The sequence below is a fragment of the Stegostoma tigrinum genome, chromosome 2, assembly GCF_030684315.1.
Source record: "Stegostoma tigrinum isolate sSteTig4 chromosome 2, sSteTig4.hap1, whole genome shotgun sequence".
Lineage (NCBI taxonomy): Eukaryota > Metazoa > Chordata > Chondrichthyes > Orectolobiformes > Stegostomatidae > Stegostoma > Stegostoma tigrinum.
The window spans coordinates 52,198,755-52,226,234 of NC_081355.1; the positions used below are offsets into that span (position 1 = coordinate 52,198,755).

At 41.4% G+C, this 27,480-nt stretch overlaps 1 protein-coding gene across 1 annotated transcript in view; it reads left to right on the forward strand.

Annotated features, from left to right (window-relative positions):
- Positions 1–27,480, forward strand: part of LOC125460264 (A disintegrin and metalloproteinase with thrombospondin motifs 16-like) — a 233,485-nt gene that overhangs the window by 117,003 nt on the left and 89,002 nt on the right. Inside the window, exons 12-13 of the mRNA XM_048547520.2 lie at positions 5,492–5,640; positions 24,296–24,468. Of these exons, the coding sequence (XP_048403477.2) occupies positions 5,492–5,640; positions 24,296–24,468 (322 nt within the window). The remainder of the gene's footprint in view (positions 1–5,491; positions 5,641–24,295; positions 24,469–27,480) is intronic.

A 27,480-nucleotide genomic window follows, 5' to 3' on the forward strand; every position in this document is an offset into this window, starting at 1 on the left:
CTCACTGCACCATTAAGCCATCTGGTGGATTCTGCTCATGCTGTTGTGGAAACTGAAACATAAGATGCTGAGTCACAGCTGGATCTTCCCATGTATTTATGGAGCTAGGCATGATCTCCAATCAGTGAGCTTCAAGCTATGTATGAGCGTCTCTGCCAAGTTGGAGGCATCCTCCTCCCTGATCATCAACAGCAGGCTCTCTGGCAGGTTTGCCAATGCATTCAGCGTTTTAGTGCACATACCCATTTGCCTTTTGTTCTGTCTGCCACCCTATGTATTCCCATCTGAAACCACTGCAGTAGAACTCGTCTATGACCTTGCCCTCTGGTAAGTTGGCATACAAACCGCCACTTTCATTTGGCTCAGCTGCAGCCCATTGTGACCTCTAACTCATCATGTGTAGATCTCAGCAAATTTTTACTCATCTCTAAGATACTTTTAGTATTGGTAGCTGGGGGACCTGGGTTCAAGTCCCATCCGCTCCTGAGGTGTATAACAACAACTTGCACTAGCTTGCTTAAAGAATATTCCAAGTTGATGGTTGCAAGTGTAATCTGATAATGTTTCTTCAGTAACAGGTTGTTACTCTTTCTCATCCTCATGTGCCTGGGAAGCTGACGGATTGCAGCTTTCTGAAAACAAAAAAATCAGAAAGGGAACATTGGCGTTAAGGAATGGCTGGGCTGTTGATCAAGAGCTTCACGATTGCACCCTCTGCAGCTTTCACTTCATACCAAAAAGTAGGGTGAAGGTTAGGTGTAAGTTGAGAAGGAACATAGCTGCTGTAATGTACATTCATCCTGTCTGGTCTTGGCAATGCCAAATGCTGTGGCCTCTGTTATAGCTGAGCACATGATGTGCAGCACAATCTCTTCAGACATGCTGAGATGACTCTAAGCACACTGTCACTGATTTGGTTCTGCTCCCTTTTAATTTGCTCATTCTTTCTGTGCAAGGGAGAGGGCAGAATGTCATGAGTTGTGTATCACTGAATTTGTGTGAGGTGTCTGTCATAGCTAAATAGTTTGAAACGCCAGGAAGCAGTGAGAGTTGAGTGTGAGGTTGGCAACACTGGATGTTTTGTATGCAGTTGGAAGAGTTTCTGTATGCTTAGCAAGAATCTTGAGTGGCAGCGGATGTCCCTAGGTGACTGATGGGGATGTGGCGCATTGAATTGTGTAAGAGATTAAAAGGTACTGTGTATAAGTACTAGGGATAAGATGCTCTTTCACAATGAATTCACTGATTTTGACCATCTGCATGGGATGATTGAACATCTTGTTGTACTTGAACTCTGGACCAGACCCTGGGGCATTTGCCAATTGCTTCAATCTCTTTCGGAAATCAGTCTTTGATCACTTTCTGGCCTCACACAGAAACGTGGGATTTCACCACTATGACCAACCTTCCAGAGCTGCCTGTGTAAAGCATAGAACTTACTGCCCTGGTGCAGTATTCCCATACTCTCCATTTGCAGCAGTGTCTGTCAGCATCAGCAAGAAGCATGCAGCCTCCCCTTTAGGAGGGACTGACCGCCTTTAAGAGCTGAAGTTTAATATGAATGTTTCTGAACATTGTTCAACCTTCTATCGAACATGTTGTCAGCCAGCAACATGGGTCAAGCTGAGCTGAATGCTAAATTCATGCAGTTAGCACAAAATGTGCACACTGTGTGCATCAGTAGGAACAAGCACAGGCAAAACTGTAACATACTAGCCCTGGAGCGTGTCCAGCAGAGATTCACATGGATGATCCCTGGAATGGTAGGTTTAACGTATGATGAACGGCTAAGGATCCTGGGATTGTACTCATTAGAGTTTAGAAGGTTGAGGGGAGATCTAATAGAAACTTACAAGATAATGTATGCTTTAGAAGGGGTGGACGCTAGGAAGTTGTTTCTATTAGGCGGGGAGACTAGGACCCGTGGGCACAGCCTTAAAATTAGAGGGGGTAAATTTAAAACTGAAATGAGACAACATTTCTTCAACCGGAGAGTGGTGGGCTTGTGGAATTCATTGCCGCAGAGTGCAGTGGAGGCCAGGACGTTGGATGCCTTCAAGGCAGAGATCGACAAATTCTTGATCTCAAAAGGAATCAAGGGCTACGGGGAGAATGCAGGGAAGTGGAGTTGAAATTCCCATCAGCCATGATTTAAATGGCGGAGTGGACTTGATCGGCCGAATGGCCTTACTTCCACTCCTATGTCTTATGGTCTTATTCCTGCCTGAAAAATGACTTATTTTAGCTTTTTAGTTCCAGTCAGGGATTCAACTCTAGAATTGTCAGAAAATCAGGTCCAGCAAAACTTCCAAACTTGATGGAGGCATATGGGAGGAGGAGGCTTAAACTGATGATATCGGATTGGTAGATAGTTATACATCCAGCTTGATTTTCCTTCTCTCGACTTGCCAAAGTTGAAAGTTCTGCCCCCTCTCTAAATAGTTTGTTAATTAGTGGAGTCAGGAATGATCTGAAGAGCAGGAGACGGGGTAGTAAACAGTAAATGAAGGACAAACTAGATTAATGTCTTGAACCTAAACTGGAATGAATGGAGCTTCATTTAGAGAATAGATGGAGAGTTAACACATGCACTGTTTGGGTAAATTAATGTGAGGGTGATAAGTAAGCAGCCAGAGTGGAAGAACACAGTGAAGAAGAAGGATCATGACGGGAGGCATCCAGATGTTGAGATGGGCTAAAGCGGAGAAGGTCAGGTTCAGAGCCATGAAAAGCAAGAGACATTCAGCCACTGCTTTAGAGACCGGAAAATGATGCAAGAGATTGGGAAATTGTGGTACCTTGTTGATGGGAAAATATCTAATGCAAGGGTGGTATAAATGTGAAAGAAGGTGGTAGTAAATCAGTTAAAGGAGGTGCATAATTCAGTACAACTTTGGTACTAGTACAGAGAACGCATAGCCTCGAATTTGAATTTCAACCAAACTGAGACACGATTGCAGTGCAGCACATGCTGCAAGCTGATGAGTGAGGCAGATAGCAGGCCCACTGCAAATGTTTTCATGAGACTATTGCTGACTTTGAGCAGTAGTCAGTAACCCTGAGTCAGGTCTGTGGAACCTTGGAGGTGTGTAGATCAATATGCTTAGCTGTCAGGCAGCACCTATAAAATTGAAAGGAGGCGAGGCAGTTGGAAGAGAAACAGATAGTTCTTGCTCCTCAATAGATAAGGTAGTTTTCTTAAAAGCATTCAAACATCAAATCATTTTCTTCCCAACATTTTTAAGAACTACTGATATAACTGTCCAAGTGTCCAAGGAGTAAAGTAAGGGTTAAGCCACCAGTGTCCTACCAGACCTTGGGGATGCTCTTCTCATTAGGGAGATGATTGATGATGGTTTAACCTGACATTCACCACGCCTCGGGCGAGGAAACTGGTTGAGAAGTAAAGTCCTTTATGGTAACCTCACCTGATGTGGGAATTGAACCTCTGAATCACAAACCAGCCATCCACCCAACAAAACTAACTGACCCCCATGTCTGAGGAATGTTATCACTGCATATAAACACATGCTGTGGTTACATGCGAAGGAGATCATGATCACCCGTTAAGCCTTTGCATGTGCAAAAACAGAGCTGCTGCCTGCTTTAGGCATGCAGCCAGGAAACATACAGAGGAGCTCTAATCATTACTGTGGACATGGGATTTCCTGCCATCATATTAGACTGTTAAGTGCCCATTTTACACTTATAAACTGAACACAAGCTGCAATTTCGAAGCCTTATCTTTTGCCTCACGTGAGGAATGTTGCAAGGAATTTAATGTTCATTAAATAACTGTTTGGTAAGAGCCTAACCTTGAAAATTGCCTGGAACAATGCTGCAGTTTAATTATTAATTGGTAGAGTTTTGGCAAATATCTGTAGCTTGGGTTGAGGGTGAGGTTGTTGACTTGCTTACTGAGCATGCTTGTTTTCGTTCAGATGTTTCCTCACCATGCTAGGTAACATCATCAGTGGAGCAATGTTATTCTTCACCGCTTGAAATTTATACTGTCTGGTCTGTTATGGTGAATATTGTCATTTCCAGTTTTGACCTGTATGGGTCTGTATGGTTACCTCATCCCAGTTAAACTGGTGGCCTTCGTTGTCTGAGTGTACCGATATTAAGGAGAGTTTGTTGTGCCGTTTTGCTGCTAGCTGATGGTCGTGTATTTTGATGGCCAGCTTCCTTCCTGTCTGTCCTATTGAAATGTTTGTGGCAGTCGTTGCATGGTATTTTGTAAACAACGTTGGTTCTGATTATTGTGGGAACGGGATCTTTAATCCTTTTAAGTGTTTGTCATAGAGTAGCTGTGGGCTCGTGGGCCACCATTATTCCTAGTGGTCTTAGGAGTCTTGTCAGTTCTGATATTTTCTTGATATATGTCAGTGTGGCCAGTGTATTAGGATGCACTGTGTCCTCCTGTTGTCTGCCTATCAGGCATCTGCAGATGAAGTTGCAGGAATATCCGTTTACAGCAAGGATTTTGTATAAGTGCTTTCCTCCAGAGTTCTGGAGTGTTGCAGTGTGTCCTGGTCCATTTAAGTGGTGTCCTAATGCAGCTTTGTTTGTGGACATTGGGATGGTTGCTGTGGAAGTTGAGGACTTGGTCAGTATGTGTTGCTTTTCTGTATACTGAGGTTTGGAAATCCCCATTGCACATACATTCAACTCTAACATCCAGAAACGGAAGTTGATTGTTGTTTTCTTTTTCCCATTTGAATTTAGTCCCCGCGAGTATGCTGTTGATGAGGTGGTGGGTCTCTTCTAATTTGTTATGTTTAATAATGACAAATGTGTCGTCTACATACCAGATCCACAGTTTAGGTTGAATGCAGGGGAGGGTGGCATGCTTTGGTCTTTGCATGACTGCTCCTGCAATGACCCCATTGGTGCACCGTTGATTTGTTTGTATACTTGACTATTAAAGACGAAGTGTGTGGTGAGGCAGAGGTCTGGTAATTTAAGTATAATCATTGCTGATTGAACTGCTGGTCTGTGTTACTGCTTCCTCTAGTGGGGTCACTGTTTCTTTTGGCTAGTGGGATGTTGATTGATGTGAATAAAGCTATGCCATCAAAGGATATCATAATCTCGTTGTCACTGATTTTTATGTTCTTAAGAGTATTAAGGAAATCTTGGGTTGAGTGTATAGAATGGGGTGATTCATTGACTAGGTGTTTCAATCTCTGTTGTAGGTCCTTGTCCAGTTTGTGTGAAGGTGTGCCTGGTAGGGTCTGAGGGGGATGCCTGGTTTATGTACTTTAGGATACAGGACACATAACCAGAACGGGCTACATGAGAATGAAACCAGAAAGCACAAACACCCCTAACTTCTATGGACACCCTCCCTCATCTGAATGAAAACAAGTCGGCACGATGAGCAAGTGAACAACCTCATTAACTGGGAGAACAAAATACATGATTAAATATGTTAATGATGCAATTACTTAGCCAGTTTTCCATTTTTTTTCTGTTTATTGTAACCCAGTGGTGTCGCCGTGGACAATGTGTGAAACACGGAGATTCAGGCCCAAAACCTATAAACGGTCGTTGGTCCAACTGGTCAATGTGGTCACCTTGTTCAAGGACCTGTGGAGGAGGAGTAACAAACCGAGAACGTCAGTGTACAAACCCAAGGTAAAGCACCACATATATAAATGGGCAATGTGTCTCTTCATGGCTGCTTGGCAACTTTGTGGTCTGAAAATCCCAACTGGGTTCCCCAGTTTTCCACTACAAGCTCAGCAGCAACTTCTGGAAATCTGATTTGAATGGGTGAAGGTGAAGTCGTGGCAGTTAGTTGGGAGAACTCAGTAATGCTGTTTTACAAAGATTACTGAGAAGTGAAGCATTTGCAGCTAGAATACTGCTTCCAGTTATTCGCTATCATTCACTTCTATAAACTATTTTCAGGTTTTTGACGTATTATTTAACAATGTAATAAAGATCTTAAGCTCTGGCAGGATGATGAGATCAGTGAGCATTTAAAATACCTTGGCATTTAAAAAAGATACCAGAAAAATAGTTTCCCTAGCACCAAACATTTTATTGTCCTTTTTTTCAGATGTTGCAGTTGAAAAGTCTTTCCCTAGTTATTTTAGGCAAGATAATGAGGTTTAATCTGTATGGACTTGATATCTGGGTGTGAGCACAAATGGTTCAAACGTACTGAGGAATGCTGATGTTTGACATGAGGATGAAATCCTAAAAGCTTTTATATACTTATGTCTGAACTCAACAGTTAAAATCTGCAGTGTAACCTAAGCCAGTCTGCGGAATGTGAAGTTAAATACTCTTAAGATTGCTCAGTGGCTTTGCTGTTTACCTAGAGTAATCAAATCTCAGTGTGTTTAGTAGCATTCAAAAAAGATTATTGCGGTAATTAGTGTAGACGATACTGGTGTTCTATTAGCAAATGATTCAGTAAGTTAAAAGGTAATTTCATACACTATAAATTTGCTGTAATATTGATTTAAACTCGCACATCTCCTGACATGTAATTAAAGTTCAGAATGTCTTTTGTTACGATCAAGAAAGGAGGGGTCATAGCTCCCCTCTCTTTTTAAATCCCTCTCAGTCAGTCACAGTTACGTTTTAAAAATGTTTCCTTCAGTTAGTGCATAGCTGTCACACTTCTATTAAACTTAATTAACCAGATAAAAAATGGGGAGCCATTTCTAAAATTTCTTAAGTGAAAAAGAGTGGGATTTATTCTCTACTACCCCCAAAATAAATGTAACAACAATACGCAAATAAATACAAGCAATAAAACTAGTGGACTGGGAGGGTTGTCTGGCATAGACACAAAGAGAAAGCAAATGCATATATTGATCTGAAGAGTCTGTTGGGTTATGAGAATGACAAGACACTCTGCTGTTTCTTTAGCTGTTCTTCGGTGTCTTCTTGATGAAGTTTGTAGATCTTGAATTGTGTGTCAATTTTTTCAAGTTGTTTTTCCGCTGGTTCTGTAATTAAGAAAGAGAGAGGGAGAAGAGCTTCCAATAGTCATGATGTTGTCAGTCCCCGTTGTTTTTTCTCTCCTTTTCCTCAGAGGCTGTTGTTGATGTACCATTTCATGAAAAATTCTGATGTCTGCATCATTGTTTCATTGCAAGTTGGATAGTTGCAAAAAAACTTCCATCACACAGTAATACACAGTAGTCATGCAAGAGTGACTAAAACAAGAAATACAAATTTGTTGATGCCTCATTGAATTTCGGTGTCTCTTGGTTAAAGTGGTAATTCTGAGACAAACAATTTTGTATATCCCCCATGGGTTGCATGGGCCTGTCTGGTGATCACTGCAGTGGTGTCCTTTTTAAAACCATTTGAAGTTCACAAATGCCTCCAATATTAAAATCAAATTTTGAAAGTTGAACATTTTCACGAGGAATGTCACACCTGTTTAAATTTTATCTTTTGTTGACATGTCCTGGAAGTTGAGAATTAGACCCAAAGATTTTAATTTGCCTTGATTAGAGAGCTAGGTTTGTTCACAGCCATGCTTTTAGAAGTACATGTCTGTAGTCAAGATTTGAGTAAAACTGCTGAGGCACCATTCACAGCTGATGCATACATTGTGAGACAGGCAATTAAAGCCTCTGAGGAGTAGCAATGCTCCTTTTTCTAATGGAAGAACAGAGCTCCACATTTTTGGACAGGATACCTGACGGCAGAGTCCTCCTTCATAGCACAAGATCATTAGAAGAAGCCAAGCACTCCCTGCTTCCTGGTAAGTCTTCATTCACTGTCAAGCTTTAAGGTTTTTAAACAGCTTTTCAATGTGAAGATGAATGGATGACAGAGTGATAGGATGCCAGCTTGATGTGATAGATGGGTATGATGATAGCATTGTGCAGCAGGTCATTGGGACTTGCAGTCTGAGGGTCAGGGAAATCCTGGAGGGGAGTTGGAGGATTATGGGAGGGTGGTTGGCTAGGGGTGTCAGTTGCATAGTTACTTAGCAGTTTGACTAAGTATTAATCTGTCTAACATTTCATGATTAACTATCCTGGTCAATGAGGAACTGGCTAAGTCTCTGATTCTACCTCAAAGTCACAGATCTTTCTCATAGAATCATCATAGAATCCCTACAGTATGGAAGCAGGTCACCTGGCCATTCAACTTAGCGTGCTGGTTCATAGTTCCTTGAAGTTGCAGATAGACAGGATAGTGAAGAAGGCATTTGGTATGCTTGCCTGTATTGGTCAGTGCACTGAGTACAGGAGTTGGGAGGTCATGGTGCAGCTGTACAGGACGTTACTAAGGCCACTTTGGAATACTATGTTCACTCCCTACAATAGGAATGATGTTGTGAAATTTGAAAGGGTTCAGAAAAGATTTACAAGGATGTTGCCAGGGTTGGACAGTTTGAGCCATAAGGTGAGCCTGAATAGGCTGGGCTATTTTCCCTGAAGCGTTGAAGGCTGAAGGGTGATGTTATTGAAGTTTATAAAATTATGAGGGGCATGGATAGGCTGAATAACCAAGGTCTTTTCCCCAGAGTAGGGGAGTTCAAAACTGGAGGGCAAAGGTTTATGGTGAGAGGGGCCTATGGAACAGCATTTCCACACACGTGGTATATGTATGGAACAAGAAGGTGGTGGAGGCTGGTACAGTTGCAGTATTTAAAAGGCATCTGGATGGTTACATGAATAAGAAGGGTTTAGAGGAATATGGGCCAAATGCTGGCAAATGGGACCAGATTAATTTAGGATACCTGGTCAGCTTGGACAAGTTGGACTGAGGGGTCTGTTTCCATGTTGTACAACTCTGACTTAGAATCTACAATGACCCTCCAAAAACCATCTCACCCACACACCTACCATATGCCTGTAACCCCACATTTACTATGGCCAATCCACCTAACCTGCACATCTTTGGATGTGAGAGGAAACCAGAGCACCTGAAGGAAACCCACACGGACACGGGAACAATGTGCAAACTCCACATAGACAATCGCCTGAGGGTGGAATCTAGCCTGGGTTTCTGACACTGTGATGCACGATTGCAAACCACTGAGCAACTGTGCCACCCACAAGGAAGGTTGATTTGGGACTCTGCAAGTCTCAACACACGTCTCTGGACCAAGTGGAGAGCAGAAGACTATGACCGATGTTTGAAAATCCATGCGAGAACATGTACATTCTTTCCAGTATTAGGCAGGAATTTGCTGAATCTCAGCGTTACGTAGGTCAGCTTGAAGCTGAGTGATAGGTTCAAAGCAAAATATTGTGACCTTCAAGCAATATTTTCCCTGGCTTTACTGCATTCATACACACTGTTTAACACTGCCCCCAGTCCAGCACCACGCGTAACTCCAACTGATACCAACGCTCAAGACGAATGTGGTGTGGCTCCGAAATTTTCTCACTAATATCTGTCCAGGACCATTACAGCATGGTGAATACTACAAATAACACTTCAAACTTCTAATGGAGTTTTTTGACATCTTTCCTTCTGCTATGTGAAATATTTGACAGTATAAACTGGTTTGGTTATGTTTGCCACTGTCGTATCTCCTTTGATTCAGGCATTTATAGAAACAGAGCAACATAGAAAATAGGAAAAGGAGTAATTCAATTGGCCCTTTGAGTCTGTTCCACCATTCAACTTCATCATCCTACTCGGCACCCTGTTCCTGGTTTTGTCCATATTCTTCGAACCCTTTAGCCCTAAGAACTATGTCTGTCTCTTTCTTCAAAATGTTCAATGTATTCGGCTTCACTGCCACAAAAAGCAGTTAATCCACAGGCTCACCAATTTTTAGGCAAAGCAATTTCTTCTCATCTCGGTCCAAAATGGCCTCCCTGATATCTTTAGACTGTGACCCCTGGTTCTAGACTTCCCAGTCATCGGGAACATTCGTTCCACTTTTAATGTTTTGTCCTGTTAGAATTGTATAGGTTTCTGTAAGATCTCCCCTTAAACATCTAAACTCCGGTGTATATAATCCAGTGTCTCTTCATGCGTCATTCCATCTTGCCCATCTTTATATGTTTGGTAAAGCTTAACTTTGATAGAAAGTAAACTAATGGCATAATGCTTCTGCCCAAAGCAGTTGCCAGGGTAAAGGTGGTGTTGATTCACCTGAAGCCAGCAGGTTTTACTTTGACCAACTGAAGGAGTACCTCCCCTTTTAGTTGCGAGAACAGATAAAATTTTCAGGGACTCCATCACTCCTGTGTTCTCATCCACGCTTTTATTGAGTAGATCACTTTGAATTGTGCCTTGTCTACAAATCTTGGACCTGGAACATGCTTTTACAGCCAGAAATATATCACATCTCACTTGGAACAGTCCCTCTTCCGCACCTACACAGGCCCCAAACCCCACCTCTTCCTCCGGTACATTGATGACTGTATCGGCGCCGCCTCTTGCTCCCCAGAGGAGCTCAAACAGTTCATCCACTTCACCAACACCTTCCACCCCAACCTTCAGTTCACCTGGGCCATCTCCAGCACATCCCTCACCTTCCTGGACCTCTCAGTCTCCATCTCAGGCAACCAGCTTGTAACTGATGTCCATTTCAAGCCCACCGACTCCCACAGCTACCTAGAATACACCTCCTCCCACTCACCCTCCTGCAAAAATTCCACCCCCTATTCCCAATTCCTCCGCCTCCACCGCATCTGCTCCCACGATAAGACATTCCACTCCCGCACATCCCAGATGTCCAAGTTCTTTAAGGACCGCAACTTTCCCCCCATGGTGATCGAGAACGCCCTTGACCGCGTCTCCCGCATTTCCCGCGACACATCCCTCACACCCCGCCCCCGCCACAACCGCCCCAAGAGGATCCCCCTCGTTCTCACACACCACCCTACCAACCTGCGGATACAACGCATTATCCTCCGACACTTCCGCCATTTACAATCCGACCCCACCTCCCAAGACATTTTTCCATCCCCTCCCCTGTCTGCTTTCCGGAGAGACCACTCTCTCCGTGACTCCCTTGTTCGCTCCACACTGCCCTCCAACCCCACCACACCCGGCACCTTCCCCTGCAACCGCAGGAAATGCTACACTTGTCCCCACACCTCCTCCCTCACCCCCATCCCAGGCCCCAAGATGACATTCCACATTAAGCAGACGTTCACCTGCACATCTGCCAATGTGGTATACTGCATCCACTGTACCCGGTGCGGCTTCCTCTACATTGGGGAAACCAAGCGGAGGCTTGGGGACCGCTTTGCAGAACACCTCCGCTCAGTTCGCAACAAACAATTGCACCTCCCAGTCGCAAACCATTTCCACTCCCCCTCCCATTCTCTTGATGACATGTCCATCATGGGCCTCCTGCACTGCCACAATGATGCCACCTGAAGGTTGCAGGAACAGCAACTCATATTCTGCCTGGGAACCCTGCAGCCATATGGTATCAATGTGGACTTCACCAGTTTCAAAATCTCCCCTTCCCCCACTGCATCCCTAAACCAGCCCAGTTCATCCCCTCCCCCCCCCCCCCCACTGCACCACACAACCAGCCCAGCTCTTCCCCCCACCCACTGCATCCCAAAACCAGTCCAACCTGTCTCTGCCTCCCTAACCGGTTCTTCCTCTCACCCATCCCTTCCTCCCACCCCAAGCCGCACCCCCATCTACCTACTAACCTCATCCCACCTCCTTGACCTGTCCGTCTTCCCTGGACTGACCTATCCCCTCCCTACCTCCCCACCTACACTTTCTCCACCTATCTTCTTTACTCTCCATCTTCGGTCCGCCTCCCCCTCTCTCCCTATTTATTCCAGTTCCCTCCCCCCATCCCCCTCTCTGATGAAGGGTCTAGGCCCGAAACGTCAGCTTTTGTGCTCCTGAGATGCTGCTTGGCCTGCTGTGTTCATCCAGCCTCACACCTTATTATCTTGGAATCAATCTCATCCCTGTTATGAACTTGTTATATCTGTTTGAATTTTTGGGACTCATTATGTTTAAGATGTTATTTGCAGCACAATTGTAAACTATTGTAGAAACTGGAATTGAAAGATTACTTTAAATGTAACAGAAATAAATGTATGCAGCCACTTTTGTTAAAGATAATCTCAAAAATTGAAAGCCCTGGGCTTGGCAAGGCAATCATGTTACAAAATATTATTTCAGTGAGCTGGAGTTATAACTTTACTCTCGACAGTGAAAATTCAATATTTTGAAGATGCAGATAAAATAATTTGGATATAACTATATAGAATTTACAACATAGAAAACATGCAATTTGGTCCAGTGGATCTATGCCTACTTAGTCCGACCCCGTCAGTATATCCTTCTATTTGTTTCTCTCTAATATCTGCCTAGACTATCTCTGGCTAAATGTAAAATATGAATTTCTGTGCAGCACTTTTTTACTGAGTAGATTGTATCTCTGAGTGAGTTGCAGCGCCAGTTGGATATATTGGCCAGGAGAGACTAAACTAAAGAATTTTAAATGTAAGGTGTATAACCCTCCAGCCTTGAGTGAACATTATGATCAGTGACCTTTGATCAATGAACAGTGACTCATTCATAAACAAACCATTAGGTAAATACAAATAGTTACGGTCTGATCTGAGCTCAAGAATCCAGAAATTCTGTGGAGGTTTGGATGAGAGATGATTGAATTTCATTGAATTTATAAAAAAAAGGAGAACATTGCCCTGTGTCCTGAGGCACCTTTAATCTTTTCGAACCTTTCTGACAAGTTTTTTGACTGAGGATTAGATTGTCAAATCGTAGTTAGTAATTGAACTGTCGGTTCGCCATAAATTGCTTCCAATTAATCTTGTTCTGTGCTCGTATTCTTAACCTAATAGATCACTCAATGATATTTAATATTATACATTTAATCTGCAACTGCTTGGAATCCAATAACAGTTTTACAAACTTCTCATGCTTCAAAACCTAAAATAGTGTTTCGTTTCTATTTTGACAGCAAAGAACAGAATGCTAATTGCTTCAGTTTTTCATGTTTTGAGTTAGTTCTAGAGAAAACTGTTAGCCTCACTGAAAGATAGCTGGCCAATCTAGACATTCCGACAACAATAATCATTTGGTGTCTCAAGTGCCATAAGAGCTAATAGGAGAAGTAATAGTGTTCTAGACCATTGGAAACTGAAGGAAATTAGTGCACCCTTACTCATTGATGTGGCCATGTTAAAGATTGAAACACTGATCAAATATAGATCCATCATCAGGATGCTCAATTTAATAATCTTTGGAATTAGAAAGAAAAATATTTGCTTTGCATAATTAGCAAGATCAGTCCTCGTTTACAAATGTAATTATTGTTTTAAATGTCTGTTGCTAAAGACATTTCTTCTTCTCTATCAAGAATGCAATTCACGGTTAAGGATCAAAGTTTCTGCGAGGTTCAACACGCTCCATTCAGTGTGCCAACACCTTGGCTTCCACTTCCGGAAGTCACTATGGCCCATAGACCTTGGAGGTTTTTCTATTTATTCACTAGTGGGATGTGGGCATTGCTGGCTCGCCAGCGTTTATCGCTCATCACTAGTTGCCTTTGAGAAGGTGGTGATGAGCTGCCTTCTTGAACTGTTGCAGTCCGCATGCTGTAGGTTGACCTACAATGCCCTTAGGGTGGTAAGTCCAGGTCCATAGAGCAGAAAAGAAAATTAGAGGGACTGTTATTAAAGAGTACATCAACACTTTTCACCTATTTAAGATACCCGATCCTAGCACTTTGTTAGCATTCCACCAACAAATCATTCAGTTTACACCTTTGTAAAGTTGCCTAACTAATGGTTACCTGTATAATCCACTGTGTTTTCAAAACGCTTGATAGCCTTGTCTCTCCCTATCTTGGTAACCACATCCAACCCTACAACTTTCCAAGAAATCTTGAGGCATTTAAATAACATTATTGACCTTTTAACAGGCTCTAAAACATGTTTGGCATTAAGTGCTTGATGGATGAGGGTAATTAGGCCTGCTGTATCTTTAGTGTAAGGAAAACAATTAAAATGTTGAATTTGACTGACCAGTTGTTAATCATTATGAAATGAAAATCATCCAAGTGGAACCAGGTCAAATGTATCCCCTACCATATGTAAAGTTGAAGTGTTCTAAATGGGGAGTTGAAATCAAAGTAAGGTTTGACTTAGTTAGAGCAACACAGAGTAGCAATACTAAATGTTATTTTGGATAAGAATCAATAACGTTGTGTGTGATGCTGGCACCAGTAGTTCAATGTTTTCTTTACACACAGGCATATAATTTTGTATCTGTGGTAGCAACTAAAGACGGAGCATTTATGCCCTCTAGCAGTTTTGCTTATTTCAGTGAGGGCTGGCAAACTGAACCAAGCTGGAGTTGCCCAGTGCCAGAAATATTTTTCCAGTTCAAATATGCATTTGTGGCCAGTCAGTAATGTGGTGTCTCAGCGCCAGGCAATTTCTGAGAAGCTTCCAGGCTAACCTGTAATAATGAGCCCTATTGAAACAGGCAGAACCAAAAAAAAATTGAACCCCTCTCATGACTGATATCAAACAGGGCTGCACAGAGAGGGATAGCTGAAATCTTAATTCTCATTAAAATTTCAGGTCCAGCATTATTTCAATATTGGAATAGATGCGTATGTATCCTTATATATATTCCAGATGGAGGTGAGGAGATTACTTTACTTTATACAAAAACTTCACTGTGGATTTTCCTTTTCCTTTAAATTATAATCAGAGAGGAACTGCAGTTGCTTTCAGGCACACACCTATGAGTTAATAGTTTTCACTTCCCTGTTGACTGGATAACAGCTCAAGTATTGGATGGGTGTTATTCTCACAACATCTCTAGCAAGAAGTTTCTTCCCAGGACAATTTAGCAAGCCAACAAGAATCATGGTGAGAGCCAGTTGAAAGAAATCTTCAAAAGAATTAGGCTGAAACTCAATATCCTAACATGATCCCTGAAATTTCTATGAAGTTCATTATTTCTGGAAGAGCACTACTTCTGTAAGCTATGATGAACTTTTCCTGAGTACCTCATAGTAGTTTCCCCATAGAAATATAATTAGTTTATAAAAGTCATAAAGCTGTGATGCTTACCTGTACAGAGTGTAAGAAATTTGCTGGTAGAAACTTTGATTCTTTATGTAATAATATATTTTACCAGAAGTGTTAAAATTAATCCAGTTTACCTGTATAATTTTGTGTTAATCAGTGGATCTGCTAGTGCATTTTTGATTTTGTTGCAAAAATGAAACTTATTGTTTGCATGTTCCATTGACCAGCCCTCTGAATCATTTCATAGAATTTCAGAACTGAGAAAACCACAAATTGATGATATGCTGGTATCTTGCAGTCAGTGATGTTAATTGGGCTTTTATTTCCATCATGATGCAGCTTACAAATATATGTTTCATAACATGTTTAAAATATCCGCTGGTAATCATCACTGCTTATCCATTACGGATAAGTGTAAAGTAATGCATTTGGGCAGGACAAACAAGGCAAGGGAATATCTGATGAGCAGTAGGAACTGGGGAGCATCAAGGATCAGAGGGTCCATGATGTGCATGTTTCATAAGGTGGCGGGACAGGTAGATAAGGTGGTTACGAAGACATATGGACACTTGCCTTCATTAGCCAAGTTTAAGAGCAGAAAGGTTACGCAGGAACTGTGAGTAAAGTCGACATAGTCCTAGAGGACCACAGGAAAGGTACGATTGCTGGTGATTTAACCTGAGGGGCACCACACTTGAGGACTTGTCAGAGTAGATGTGCATGAAGTGCAGACATTCTGACCTGTATCCCAAACTTACTTATCAAAATAAATTCCATCTAATCTGCATTTCTAATGATTTCATCAGGTTTATGGAGTTCAACATTAATGGATTTGAGTAGCAAAATTGGCACAAAAATGTCACAAAGACAACTCAAAAGTAAAACTTCAAAATCTCTAGGATTAACTAACTGTAGAATTGGCTAAATGAATTCTCCTATTCCACTGTTACAAGTTTGTCATTAAAATTAAAGGCATGTCGTTTAGTGTCTAGATTTGCATTCTAAATGTAAATTCATAATAAGACATTAAGACATAGGGGCAGATGCAGGCCATTCAGCTCATCATGTCTGTTAATTCAGTGAGATTGTGGTTTACCTGATAATTTTCAATTTTGTCACCACCAGTTAAAATTTCACCCTTCACAAGTCTGTTGCTCCTTTCCTGGTTCAACAGATGGGCTTCACTTCAGGTACTTAAATTCCATCCTTGATAGCGTTGTTATAACATGAATTAGCAACCCTAAGGGTATTGACATTAGTGGGAGGAGACAGTGGAAATGAACTGGAGTTAGCAGTGGGGGTGTGAATGGGTTTGAGTCGGCAGAGATAGCATGACAGGGAAGGATTAGTAATCATGAAAGCAGAGAGATGCCTTGTTTTCAGTTATCACTGCATGTGGTATTCCGGTTGCATAGTTAGCAGCCATCTTCCCTCCTCTGTGCTGAATCCAGGGCCTATCTTACATTATAACTAGAAGACAGACTAGCTGGGAGTTTAAAACAAAGAGGCACTTGTCTTGATAACAACCTATTTTCAATTGTATGATAGCAATTGGTAAGTTTAAATTATACCAGGTAAAATTACTAAGCATTCCTGGCAGCTGTATAGGATACATCAGCTGCCTTTGTGTACTCAAGTAGAACGGAACTGTCTTCATGCAAAAATTGTGTAACATCATCTAGTTGGGCGAAGTTCAATTTAACAGGAGCATTAACTCCTTCAGCGCCATTACTCTCCATGGTGTGGGTGGTGTTTACTGGTTTGAGGTTATTTCGTTGAGCCAAGAGGAAGCACTCTCACTGTTCCTGGCTCACAAGTCACTTCCCTGAATGATCTAGCCCTTCATATCTTCTGATACCCTGGCTTCCCTTCTTAAATGATTTGACAACTGACTCACCTTCTGAAAGTTGATTGACCTCTCCCTCTACCTCATCCTTGGGTGTCACTGTGTAGATCAGAGGATGCTGTATGACTCAGGAACAGCTCATGATCCCCACTGTCAAAAGACATGTGTGTCTTCACGCCATCTCCCAATTTCAGAGATAACAAGGTGTGGAGCTGGATGAACACAGCAGACCAAGGAACATCTTAGGAGAGCCTCTACATCGATGAGGCCAGATGAAAAATTCAAGCCATCACAATTTCAGAGTTTTTATGCACCCTCTTTAATTATTGCGTCTCCTCATTCTTTGCACTAAAATTAAACACATCACATTGTGTTAATTTCCGTCTATTGTATGTTTACTGACTTCTGTCGCTGTCGCCCTGGAATCCATTATGATCCTCTTCATTGTTTACTACAGTGACACTATTTTGCATCAAAAGAGAAGCTTTCTGATGCACTGAATTGATTCACTGCATGTAATCATAAAAGGATGGAATTTCTACTCTGGTTAACCTAAGAAAGAGAGAGGCTTCGCTGCATTGAACTGCACAGAGCTCGATGAGTTCCAATTGAGGAATGCTGTTAACTGCAGGGCAACTACACATTGGTGTTACTAGTTCTCAGGAGGGGACAGCAGCAAAATTTAGCCCTATAGCTGTTGATGGCCAGTGTAGATGATTTGATTAGATTACATTAGATTTATTATTGTCACATGTCTGTAAGTAGTGAAAAGTTTTGTTTTGTGTGCAGTACAGGCATATCATACCATACAAAGTGCATTAGGATAATAGAACAGAGCAAAGAATACAATGTTGCAGCAGCAGCGAAGGTGCACAGAGAGGGAGATCAATATTAAATTTATAATTTGAAAGATCCATTTCGAAGTATAGTAACAGCAGGGAAGAAGCTGTTCTTGAAACTATTCATACATGTATACAAACTTTTATATTCTCAGCCAGACAGAAGAGGCTCGAAGAGAGTATAACCAGGGTGGGAGGGGGCTTTGATTATGTTAGTTGCTTTCTCAAGGCAACGGGAAGTATAGACGGAGTCAATGAATGAAAGGCTGGTTTGCATGATGGACCGGGCTGTGTTCACCACTCTGTGCAGTTTCTTGTGCTCTTGGGAAAAGCTATATTGCATCCAGTTAGAATGCTTTCTATGGTGCATCAAAAAGATTGATAAGAGTCCTTGTAGATGTGTGAATTATGTTGATCCTCTTTTCAGGAGCAAAAGGAGGGAGGATATTGGAGAGAATGAAGGTCAGAGATTAATCATTGATAATATAAAGAAAGGCACTGTAGTCTTAGAAAAAATGACTTTTTTTAAAGAAAATCACACTTTGTTATTAAAGTTACATGGGGAAAATAATTTTATATCAATCGTTAGAACTTAGGACCAATAGTAGACCTATCAACCATTGAGCCTTCTCCACCATTGAAGTAGACCATGATTCGTCTAGCTATGTTCTCACTTCCACTTTCCTGTTTACACCCTAAATCCTTGCCTCTCTTGTCAGTCAAACATCCATCTAAATCCAGCTTAAATATATTTGAAGACCTGGCGTCCTGAGAAAGAATGTTCCACATTCCAACCTATTTTTTCAATCAACGTGTTCAGAAATGTTCTTACACACCTATGTCGTAGGTGGGACTTGAACTCAAATCTGTGGGTCCAGGATAGGGACACTATCACTGTACCACAGGGAAGTCCTACACAATCCAGCAAGCCTCCAAAGCATTTTCATGATACAAATCTTTTTCGTTCATTTGTGAAATCAATTGTTTGTGATAGGTTATGGATTTGAAGCTGAGTAGGGCCACTTGTAAAGCAAAGTCACCGTAGATGGTAAATAGATTGACAGACCTAGTTGTTGTTCACCATGGCTTATATCAGTGACTCAGAACGAATGTACCTGTCCAAACCTTTACAGCCATGTTTTGAAATAATGGTGTTTCGTCAAATATCATTGGGGCAGGAGCACATTCTGTAGTATTCCTACAGCAAAATGTAAAATAACATTCTGAAGTCTTTTGACTGGTTTGATATTTTACAAAAATGTCAAATAAGGAATATAGCACAATGTAATTAAATCACTGATTTAAGGCTGTTGGTTTGCTTCCTTGTGATCTTGGACTTTCATTTCTATCTCCTTAAAAAAGTTAGACGCACTGAAATCCATTAATGTATGTCAACAACTCATAAATCAATTGCTGTCTCAAAAAAATCTGGATCTACTGGTTTGAAATGTTATTTCTACTCCAGATTTCAGGAGAAAAAAATAATTTTCACAGTGACTGCTGTTAGGTTTCTACATTCCTGCCAAATCCTGAAGAGCCAGTGCCTATTTGATGCAAGTATTTCACGCACTCTCTAGGCATAAGTTGTGGGCCCATAAAATTGATTATTATTGCTGTTGCTTTCTGCCTGGAAAGTAAATGCAATGTAGACCAATTTGTAACTCATTTCATTCAGTATTAGTTAACGTTGCATCATCACTCATCTGTGGATTTCATTGACGTGATGGTATTGTCACTGGACTAGTAAGTCAGAACTTCCTGGCTAATGTGTGGAGACATGAGTTAGAATCTCAAATTTGAAATCAATAAGATTGGAAATGAATTAAAATCTATTCTAACAGAGACCATGTCAATTGTCACAAAAAAATGATCTTGTTCACTAATGTTCTATAGGGAAGGAAATCTGCTGTTCTTATCTAGTCTGGTCTACATGTGACTGCAAACCCATAGCTAATTGATTAGCTCTTAGCTGCTTCCTGAAATGGTCTAAACCCACTCAATTGTTTCTATCCAGCCTAAAAAAAAATAAATTGGACACATGATTTGGCAGCAGAAACAACAATAGCAAGCACAGCTCTGTCAACCCTGCAAAGTCTTCCTTACCAATATCTGGGGCTTGTGCCAACATTGGGAAAGCTATCCCACAGACTAGTTGAGCTTTCATCTGATATCATCATACTCATGGAATCATACTATACAGACATTACCGTAACTGTTCTCGGTATATCCACAGTAGAACAGACTCAACAGAGGTGGCATCACAGGGATATGCAGTCAGGAGTAAGTTGCTGGGAGTCCTCAACATTGATTGCAGGTCCACGGTGTCTTTAATTCTTCTTCCACTGCATGGAGCTCCAAAGCCCATGTGTGGCTGCCAAATGCAGAAGTCAGTGTGTCGGTAAACTGACCAGCATACGCACGATCTCCGAGCTTACAGAGCTTGCACAGCTTACAGAGAAATTTGGTCCAGACCCCATAAAATAATATGGTATCAGGTCAAAGCTGGGCAACGGAATCTCCTACTGATTACCACCTATCTGTTGCCCCCTCCCTTGGCTGATGAATCAGTGCTGTTCTGTGTTGAACACCAGTTGGAGGAAGGACTGAAGTGACAGTGGCACAGAATGCACTCTGGACACTCTCAATGTCCATTACCAAGGGTGGATCAGCAACTCCACTAGTGATCAAGATGGTCGAGGCCAGAAGGACATAACGCCTGGACTAGCTCTGTGACAGCTGGTGAGGGAACCAACAAGAGGGAAAGATCCATTTGGCCTTTGGCTCTACCTGCCATGGATGTGTTCGTTCAGGTCAGTTCTATAGGAGTGATTATCACACAGACCCTTGTGGAATCTAAATCCTACATTTACATGGAGGAAACCCTCCATCGTGGTGTGTGCACCACCACAGTACTAAATGGGACAAACTTAGACAGACTTAGCAGCTCAAACTGGCCATCCTTAGCACCCATTGACAGCATCAACAGCAGCAGAATTGTTTTTAACCAAAGTCTGTAACCTAATAGCCTAGTATATTCCTCATTGATGCTGCAAAGGCTGTGGGTCCTGACAATATTCCAATAACAGTTCTGAGAACATGGTCTTCAGAATTTGCTACATCCCCTAGGCAATTCGTTCCAGTATAGCTGCAACACTGGCATTTACTCAACAGTGAGGAAAACTGTCCACTTTTGCCATGTGCATAAGAAACAGGACATATCCAACCTGCCCAGTTACCACCCTACCAGTCTACTCTCCAGCATTCCAGTGATGGAAAGGGTGGTTGTAGTGCTATTCAGCTGCATTTGCAAAAGAGTAACCTTCTCACTGAGGTGCAGTTTTGCATTGGTACACATGTGGACAGAAGCAGCTGAAATCCAGAGGTAAGGTGAGCTTGATCATCGTTTACATTAATACAACATTTGACTGAGAGTGGCATCAAGACCCTACCAAAACTGAAGTCTGTAGGAATGGGGAGGAATATCAACACTTTAGGTTCATACCTAACATAAATGAAGATGGTTGTGGTTGTTGGGGGCCCATTATCTCTGCAGAAATTCTTTAGAGTAGTATCCTAGGCCCAATCATCTTCAGTTTCTTCAATACCCTTCCCTCTGTTGTAACTTCGGAAGTCAGATGTTCACTGCGCAATGATCAGCATTATTCATGATACCTCAAATTCTGGGACAGCCTGTTTCTCTATGACCAAGATCTGAACAGTCATTCAGGCTTAGACTGACCAGTGGTAAATTATATTCATGCCACGGAACTGCCAGGCAATGATCTCCAATAAAAGACCATTTAACCATCTTCCCTTGACGTCCAATGGCAATACCATCACTAAACCTTCACTATCAATTTCTTGAGGTTATCATTGACCAGATTGATCATCGTGTAAATATAGTGGCGACAAGAGCAGGTTAGAAATCAGGAATCCTGCAGCAAATAATTCAGCTTCTGTCTTCCCAAAGTTTGTTTGCCATCTACAAAACAAAAGTCAGGAGTTTGATAGAATACTCTCCATTTGCCTGAACGAGTGCAGTTCCAACAACAGTCAAGAAACTTGACATCATCCAGGACAAGCAGCCTACTTGATTGGCATCCCATCTATCGCCTACAACATTCACACCCTCCACCAATGACATGGTCTGTACTGTCCAAAAGATACACTGCAGTAACTTACCAAGGCTCCTCTGGCATCACCTTCAAAACCTGCATCCTCTGCCATTTAGAAGGACGGTGGCAGCTGATGCATGGGAACACTGCCAACTGAAAGGCTCCTTCAAGTCAAATGCCACCCAGACTTGGAACTGTATCACTGTTACCTCACTGTCACTCAGTTGAAATCCTAGAGCTCCCTTCTAACAGCATTGTAGGTGTACCTGCACTCTGATATCGGCAGTGGTTCAAGAAAACAGCTCAACACTACCTTCCCCAGGGCAATCAGGGATAAGCAATAGATGATGGTCTAGCCAGCAATGCCCATATCACATGAACAATTTTTTAAAGTGAATAATCTACTTAGTCTCTGCTTCCAATTTTTATCAAATTTCAATTTGACATTGTAATAGATTCGCCTAATGTTTATTGTAATTTTACACAGTACGTTTCATTAATAAAGTGTGTTTTCAAGGTACTAAAGAATGCTGAACTTGACACAAGCACTCCATGACTCAATTTCTGGGAGACATCACAGAAAGCAGCCGCGTCACAAAGAAATAATAAAGCAGAGAAAAGGAATTGAGTGATCAGTTTGCCTCTAGCAGGATGTTTTACCCGATATGGCAATACTTATGTTAGCATTTGCATTATGAGAAACTGTGTATAGTTATTGTGATATTTGACGAATTCAGCAGAAGTTTATTGCAGCTAACTATTGTACATGCGCACTACATTCCTCAAACATCTAAGTTTCTGGATTAATATTGAACTAATAGTTTACAACAGATGAACATGCTTTCAGTAGGGAGTCCTACTTCAAGTGATCTGAGGTAAGATGGAGTATGAGATCTTTATGCCCTTAGGTCACATGCTGTGATGCAAGTTTGATATCACGAGCATATCTGTTAGAAGTTTACTTGCCTGCTGTCTCATAGTGGTATACTGTCATACTGACAGTGAACAGTAGTGCATAAAAGGTAGTGCATAAAAGGAGATGACAGATTAAGTCATTGGAGGAAAATACTTTCAACACTGTTGATTGCCACAGCAACGTACACTTACATTTTACCTTTGATGCAAAATAAAAAATTCCCGAGCATTTGACAAAGATAAAAGACAAAGGTAACAACAGCAAAACAAAAGCCATCTAGTCATACACAGCCAGATGGGTAGGTGCAATCCCAAAGGGGTGTAGTTATCATGTATGATGTCCTGTTACAGCTGTATGTGGAATACAATGCTCTATTAGGGCAAAGATAGCCATGCACTTAGAGCCAGTGAAGAAAGGGGAACTCAGCAGATCCCTAGTTTAAATGCCCAACATATGTGGAGTGTTTCAAGGACTTGGAACTCTCTTACCCTGAAGCAGAAAAACTCAGGAAAGTATTTTCCAAACTTTCCTCACTTTGTTACTATAGCTTAATTAAAGGTGTGGCAAAAATTACATCTGCATGTAGTGAAGTTGTGACAATAAATGCTATTTCTGGGTCATTCTTCAAACATAATCAGTGTTCGTGAGGGATGAAATGATTTCGATTTTAATAAGTTAAGGATGTCACGAACTATAGAGGGACACAAGCTCCAAATTGGAAGAGGGAAAGTTCACAGAATAGACAAACTTTAAGTATTTTATAAAGAAGGTTGTATGTGAAATGGACTACCCAGAGTGCTAGTGGTTATGCAGGTTAATTTATGGGAAAATTGGTGGATATTTGGGAGGGACAGGTGACGTATCCAACTTCCGAATACAGTTGGTAATTCTTTACAGAGGACTTTTCTAGTTCAGTATTTTCCAAAGTTCTAAACATATGTGCACGTTACAATTTACTTGCGTATTAATGTTATTGAACCAACATCATCAAACCATTTAATGTTTCATGTAGTAAACTGGTGTCTCTCCTTAAAGAATTTCCTTCTCCAGTGCTGAACTGAATTTTCTTTAGTGGTTCCTTGTAGTTTATCCTCTTCACACGGGAATCAGCTGTGCCGCTGTTCTCTGTGCCCTTTCTAAAAGAAGTAATATGATGACTGAAAATGAACAGAGTATGATAAAGTTTATGACCTAGAAATGTGATTACCCAACGCATTTTTTAAAAATGGAAAACAGGTGCTACACTTCCCAAGTGTGACGCACACATGTTGAATCCAAAAGGAAAAATTCCCTTCATCCTACATTTGTTAGGATGCTGTGCAGTTGCCTTGGCTATCCATCTGAAACAGTCATTAGGCCACAATATCATGAAGCCTTTTTGTGGTTTGTTCCCAACTGTAGCTTCCTTGGAGATATTGATGCATATGTTCCTCAGTAGTCTGACCAAATTATTAGAACAAATTCTATAGCCTTGGGAGATATTTGTGAATATATTACAGCTAATTTTTAACATTAATTTCGTTATAATATTAGTTAATGCTTTGTGACTCATTACATTGGTGAAAAATACATGTTCTCTTCCTCAATAGGCCACAGTATGGAGGAAAGTTCTGTGATGGTACTCATCGTACATACAAGCTTTGCAATAATCAGAAATGCCCTAAAAATAGCATTGACTTTAGATCACAACAGTGTGCTGAATACAATAGCAAGCCATTCCGAGGGTGGTACTACAACTGGAAGCCATATATTCACGTTGAGGGTAAATATCCTTTTTGGGCTTCAAGTTATTGCTTTGCAAATCATAAGTGATATTATGTTTCCTGTATTGTCAAATGTGAATATTATTTTGTTTTGTTAGTATAAAAGTAATTTTTGATTTCAAAATGAGCTTGCAATAATAACAGTAATCTGCATTTGTATCGAATCTTTACATTATAAAATGTCTCAAGCAGCTTCTTGTATGTGAGGATAGACTGAATATTAGTAGGAGACTCAAAAGGCAAAAACAATTATCAAAATTATGTTGGAGGATGCTTTTAAAGTCAGGAAAATGCAGGAGAAAAGAGGTTGAGGGATAAGGTTTCTAAAGGTTAGACTTGGATAGATAACACATCCAGAGTAAAGAATATCATTTCTGCACATAAGTAGGGGATGACAGAAATGTGATTAGGGCAGAGTTGAAAAACTGTAGGAATGGGCTGAGATTAAAGGCTGAAACATTTACAAACTCAGGTTGTTGAAAGACCAAGGTATGATTTGTATATCAGTACAAACATTTTGAAATGATGCCTTGGGAGATGGAAAGGATCTGAAGGTTATTAATTGGATCGTGGATATAGGCAATCAGGACATATGTGGTAAAAAGAGCAGACAGCAGAATTTTGAACAAGTTGCAGTTTGTGTAGAGAGATGCTTAGGAAGTATTTGAGGAGCTTTTTCAAGAAAATCAGTGTTGACATTACAAAAGTGTAGCTGTTAAGTGGCATGTAAGTGAGCTAGAATAGAGTTCGGTAATGTTACCTAGGTCTCAGTATAAAGACTTAAAAAGTGGATTGGATTCCCCTGATGACAGCCATAAAAATGGATGCTGAAAGGTGTTATATGGTGGGTTGCTGGCACATAGTTCTTCCTTGACAAAAGTGCAGTGGTTGCCATGTGTGAAATACTTCTCCAAACTGTCCTGGGACCCGTGCCTGAAATAGCTCCTTACATATGTAAAATCTGTTGTATTCATACAACAGTCGGTTTCTTCAGGCATATGAAGGACAAGCCAGCAGACCATGAAGGAACCAGTGAAGGCTCTTGAAAGGGAGCATTTGAGTCACCAAATTTTGCAATCAAAATGAGCACTTGGTTTTGTCTGGGTACAGTGCAGTCCCTACAGGTGGCTGAGAGAAATTTCAAAAGTGCTCAGTTGGACATTGGAAAGATTTATAAAGTTAACAGAGAATTTCTTTTTCACATTGGAAGGAAATACTCCCACGACCAAACTCATACGTTTACGTTTAACTAGCTGGGATCAGAAAGCTCACTCCGTACAATCAAATCAGATTCAGACTGTCCTTCCTGGGAGGGGAAGAGCAACTTGCAGGAAGCTACAGCCTGCAAGAAGACTCAGCCCTGCCAGCAGCACCTCACATTACACAGAAAGCAGTATCTATCAGTTAATGTCAGGTTACTGTGCATTGTTAGGAAGAAGTGCGGATGTCGCATTTTCAGCTTTAATCCCGCACTGATCCTGTGCCATTGTCTTTAGGCAGCATTATAACTATTTTTAATGGATTAAACCAAACTTCTATGCAAAAACATTGTAGTAAAGCAAAATACTGAAGTTGCTGGAAATTTGAATTAAAATCAGAATGCCCTGGAAATCTTCACCAGGTCAAGTAAAAAGAGAGAGAGTATCAGAGTGGCATTTCCAATCACGGACCATACATCACTATTAGTTACAGATTGAAGAATCTTGGAATTCCTACAGTGCAGAAAGAGGCCATTTGGCCCATTGAGTCCGCACCAACCCTCCAAAGAACATCCCACCCTGACCCAGCCCCACCAACCTGTCCCAATAACCCCACATTTACCTTGACTCATCCACCTACCCTGCGCATCCCTGGACAGCACAGGGGCAATTTAGTATCGTTCATCCACATAACCCGCACATCTTTGGACTGTAGAGGAAACTGGAGCACCTGATGGAAACGTATGCAGGCACATGGAGAACGTGCAGACTTGAAGCAGATAGTTACGCAGGGCTGGAATTGAATCCGGGTCTCTGATGCTGTAAGGCAGCAGTGCTAACCACCATGCCGCTGTGTCACCGTGAAACAGTTAAATTCTTCTCTGTCAACTGATACTGCCTGACCTGCAGAACGTTGGTTGCAGGTTCTTTAGCAGTTTTTAAAAGGCTTTAAATTAATCTTCAAACTGTTCTGCAAGATTTAAAAATTAAGTTTTAGTGAGTTTCTGTGCTCATCAATATGAGGGCTGTCGGACTTGGGAGGTTTTTTTTATTTTTGTCACCCATTGTCACCATCTTACATTTTTCTTCTTGACGGATTTGGGCAAAAAAAATTAACAGCCTGTTTTAACTGTTTCTCTGATGACAGCAGTCTTGCTGCAGCCCTATTTCTGGGAGGTTGGGATGCTCTGTTGCACACCCCTCTTCCTGCCTCAAATGCACGCAGCTGTCCCCTTATATGGTTTTGGGGCCAGAACTAACAGGGAGGCTCTTGTATGCCCTCACACAAATATTGAGAGCTGCTGCTGTTTCACCAGTTTAGTCTCACTGCTTTCCCTTGTTGGACTTACCTGTGACTTACCTGTGACTGCAGCCAGTATTCCTTGCTGCCAAATTTGACAAGTTGGCTTGAGATGCCTGTTTACTATCTGTAGATCATTTAGAAAAATTGAAATGAGGCCCAGACCTGAAAATCTCAGCAAACTGTCAGCTGTGGAAATGGACAAGCTAACTTGAAGTCAGCATCAACCCAGTGGGTGTTGAACAGCAATTTATAACCTGTTAGTAATCATTGTATGACACTACCTACTGCAATGGGCGCTGGTTTCAACTTCCTATATGACCGTCCTTATAAATGAGCATGTCAATTTGTGGGCAGTTTTGCCAACTGAAATCTTTACTGAGACATCTATGATTGTTTTGCATGAATCTGTGTCAAAAAAAAGGAACCAATTATCTCATCAGTCTGTGCTCAATTCAAAACCAAATCTAAGACCAAAAAGAACAGCATGACTGCCAAATGCAATTATACGT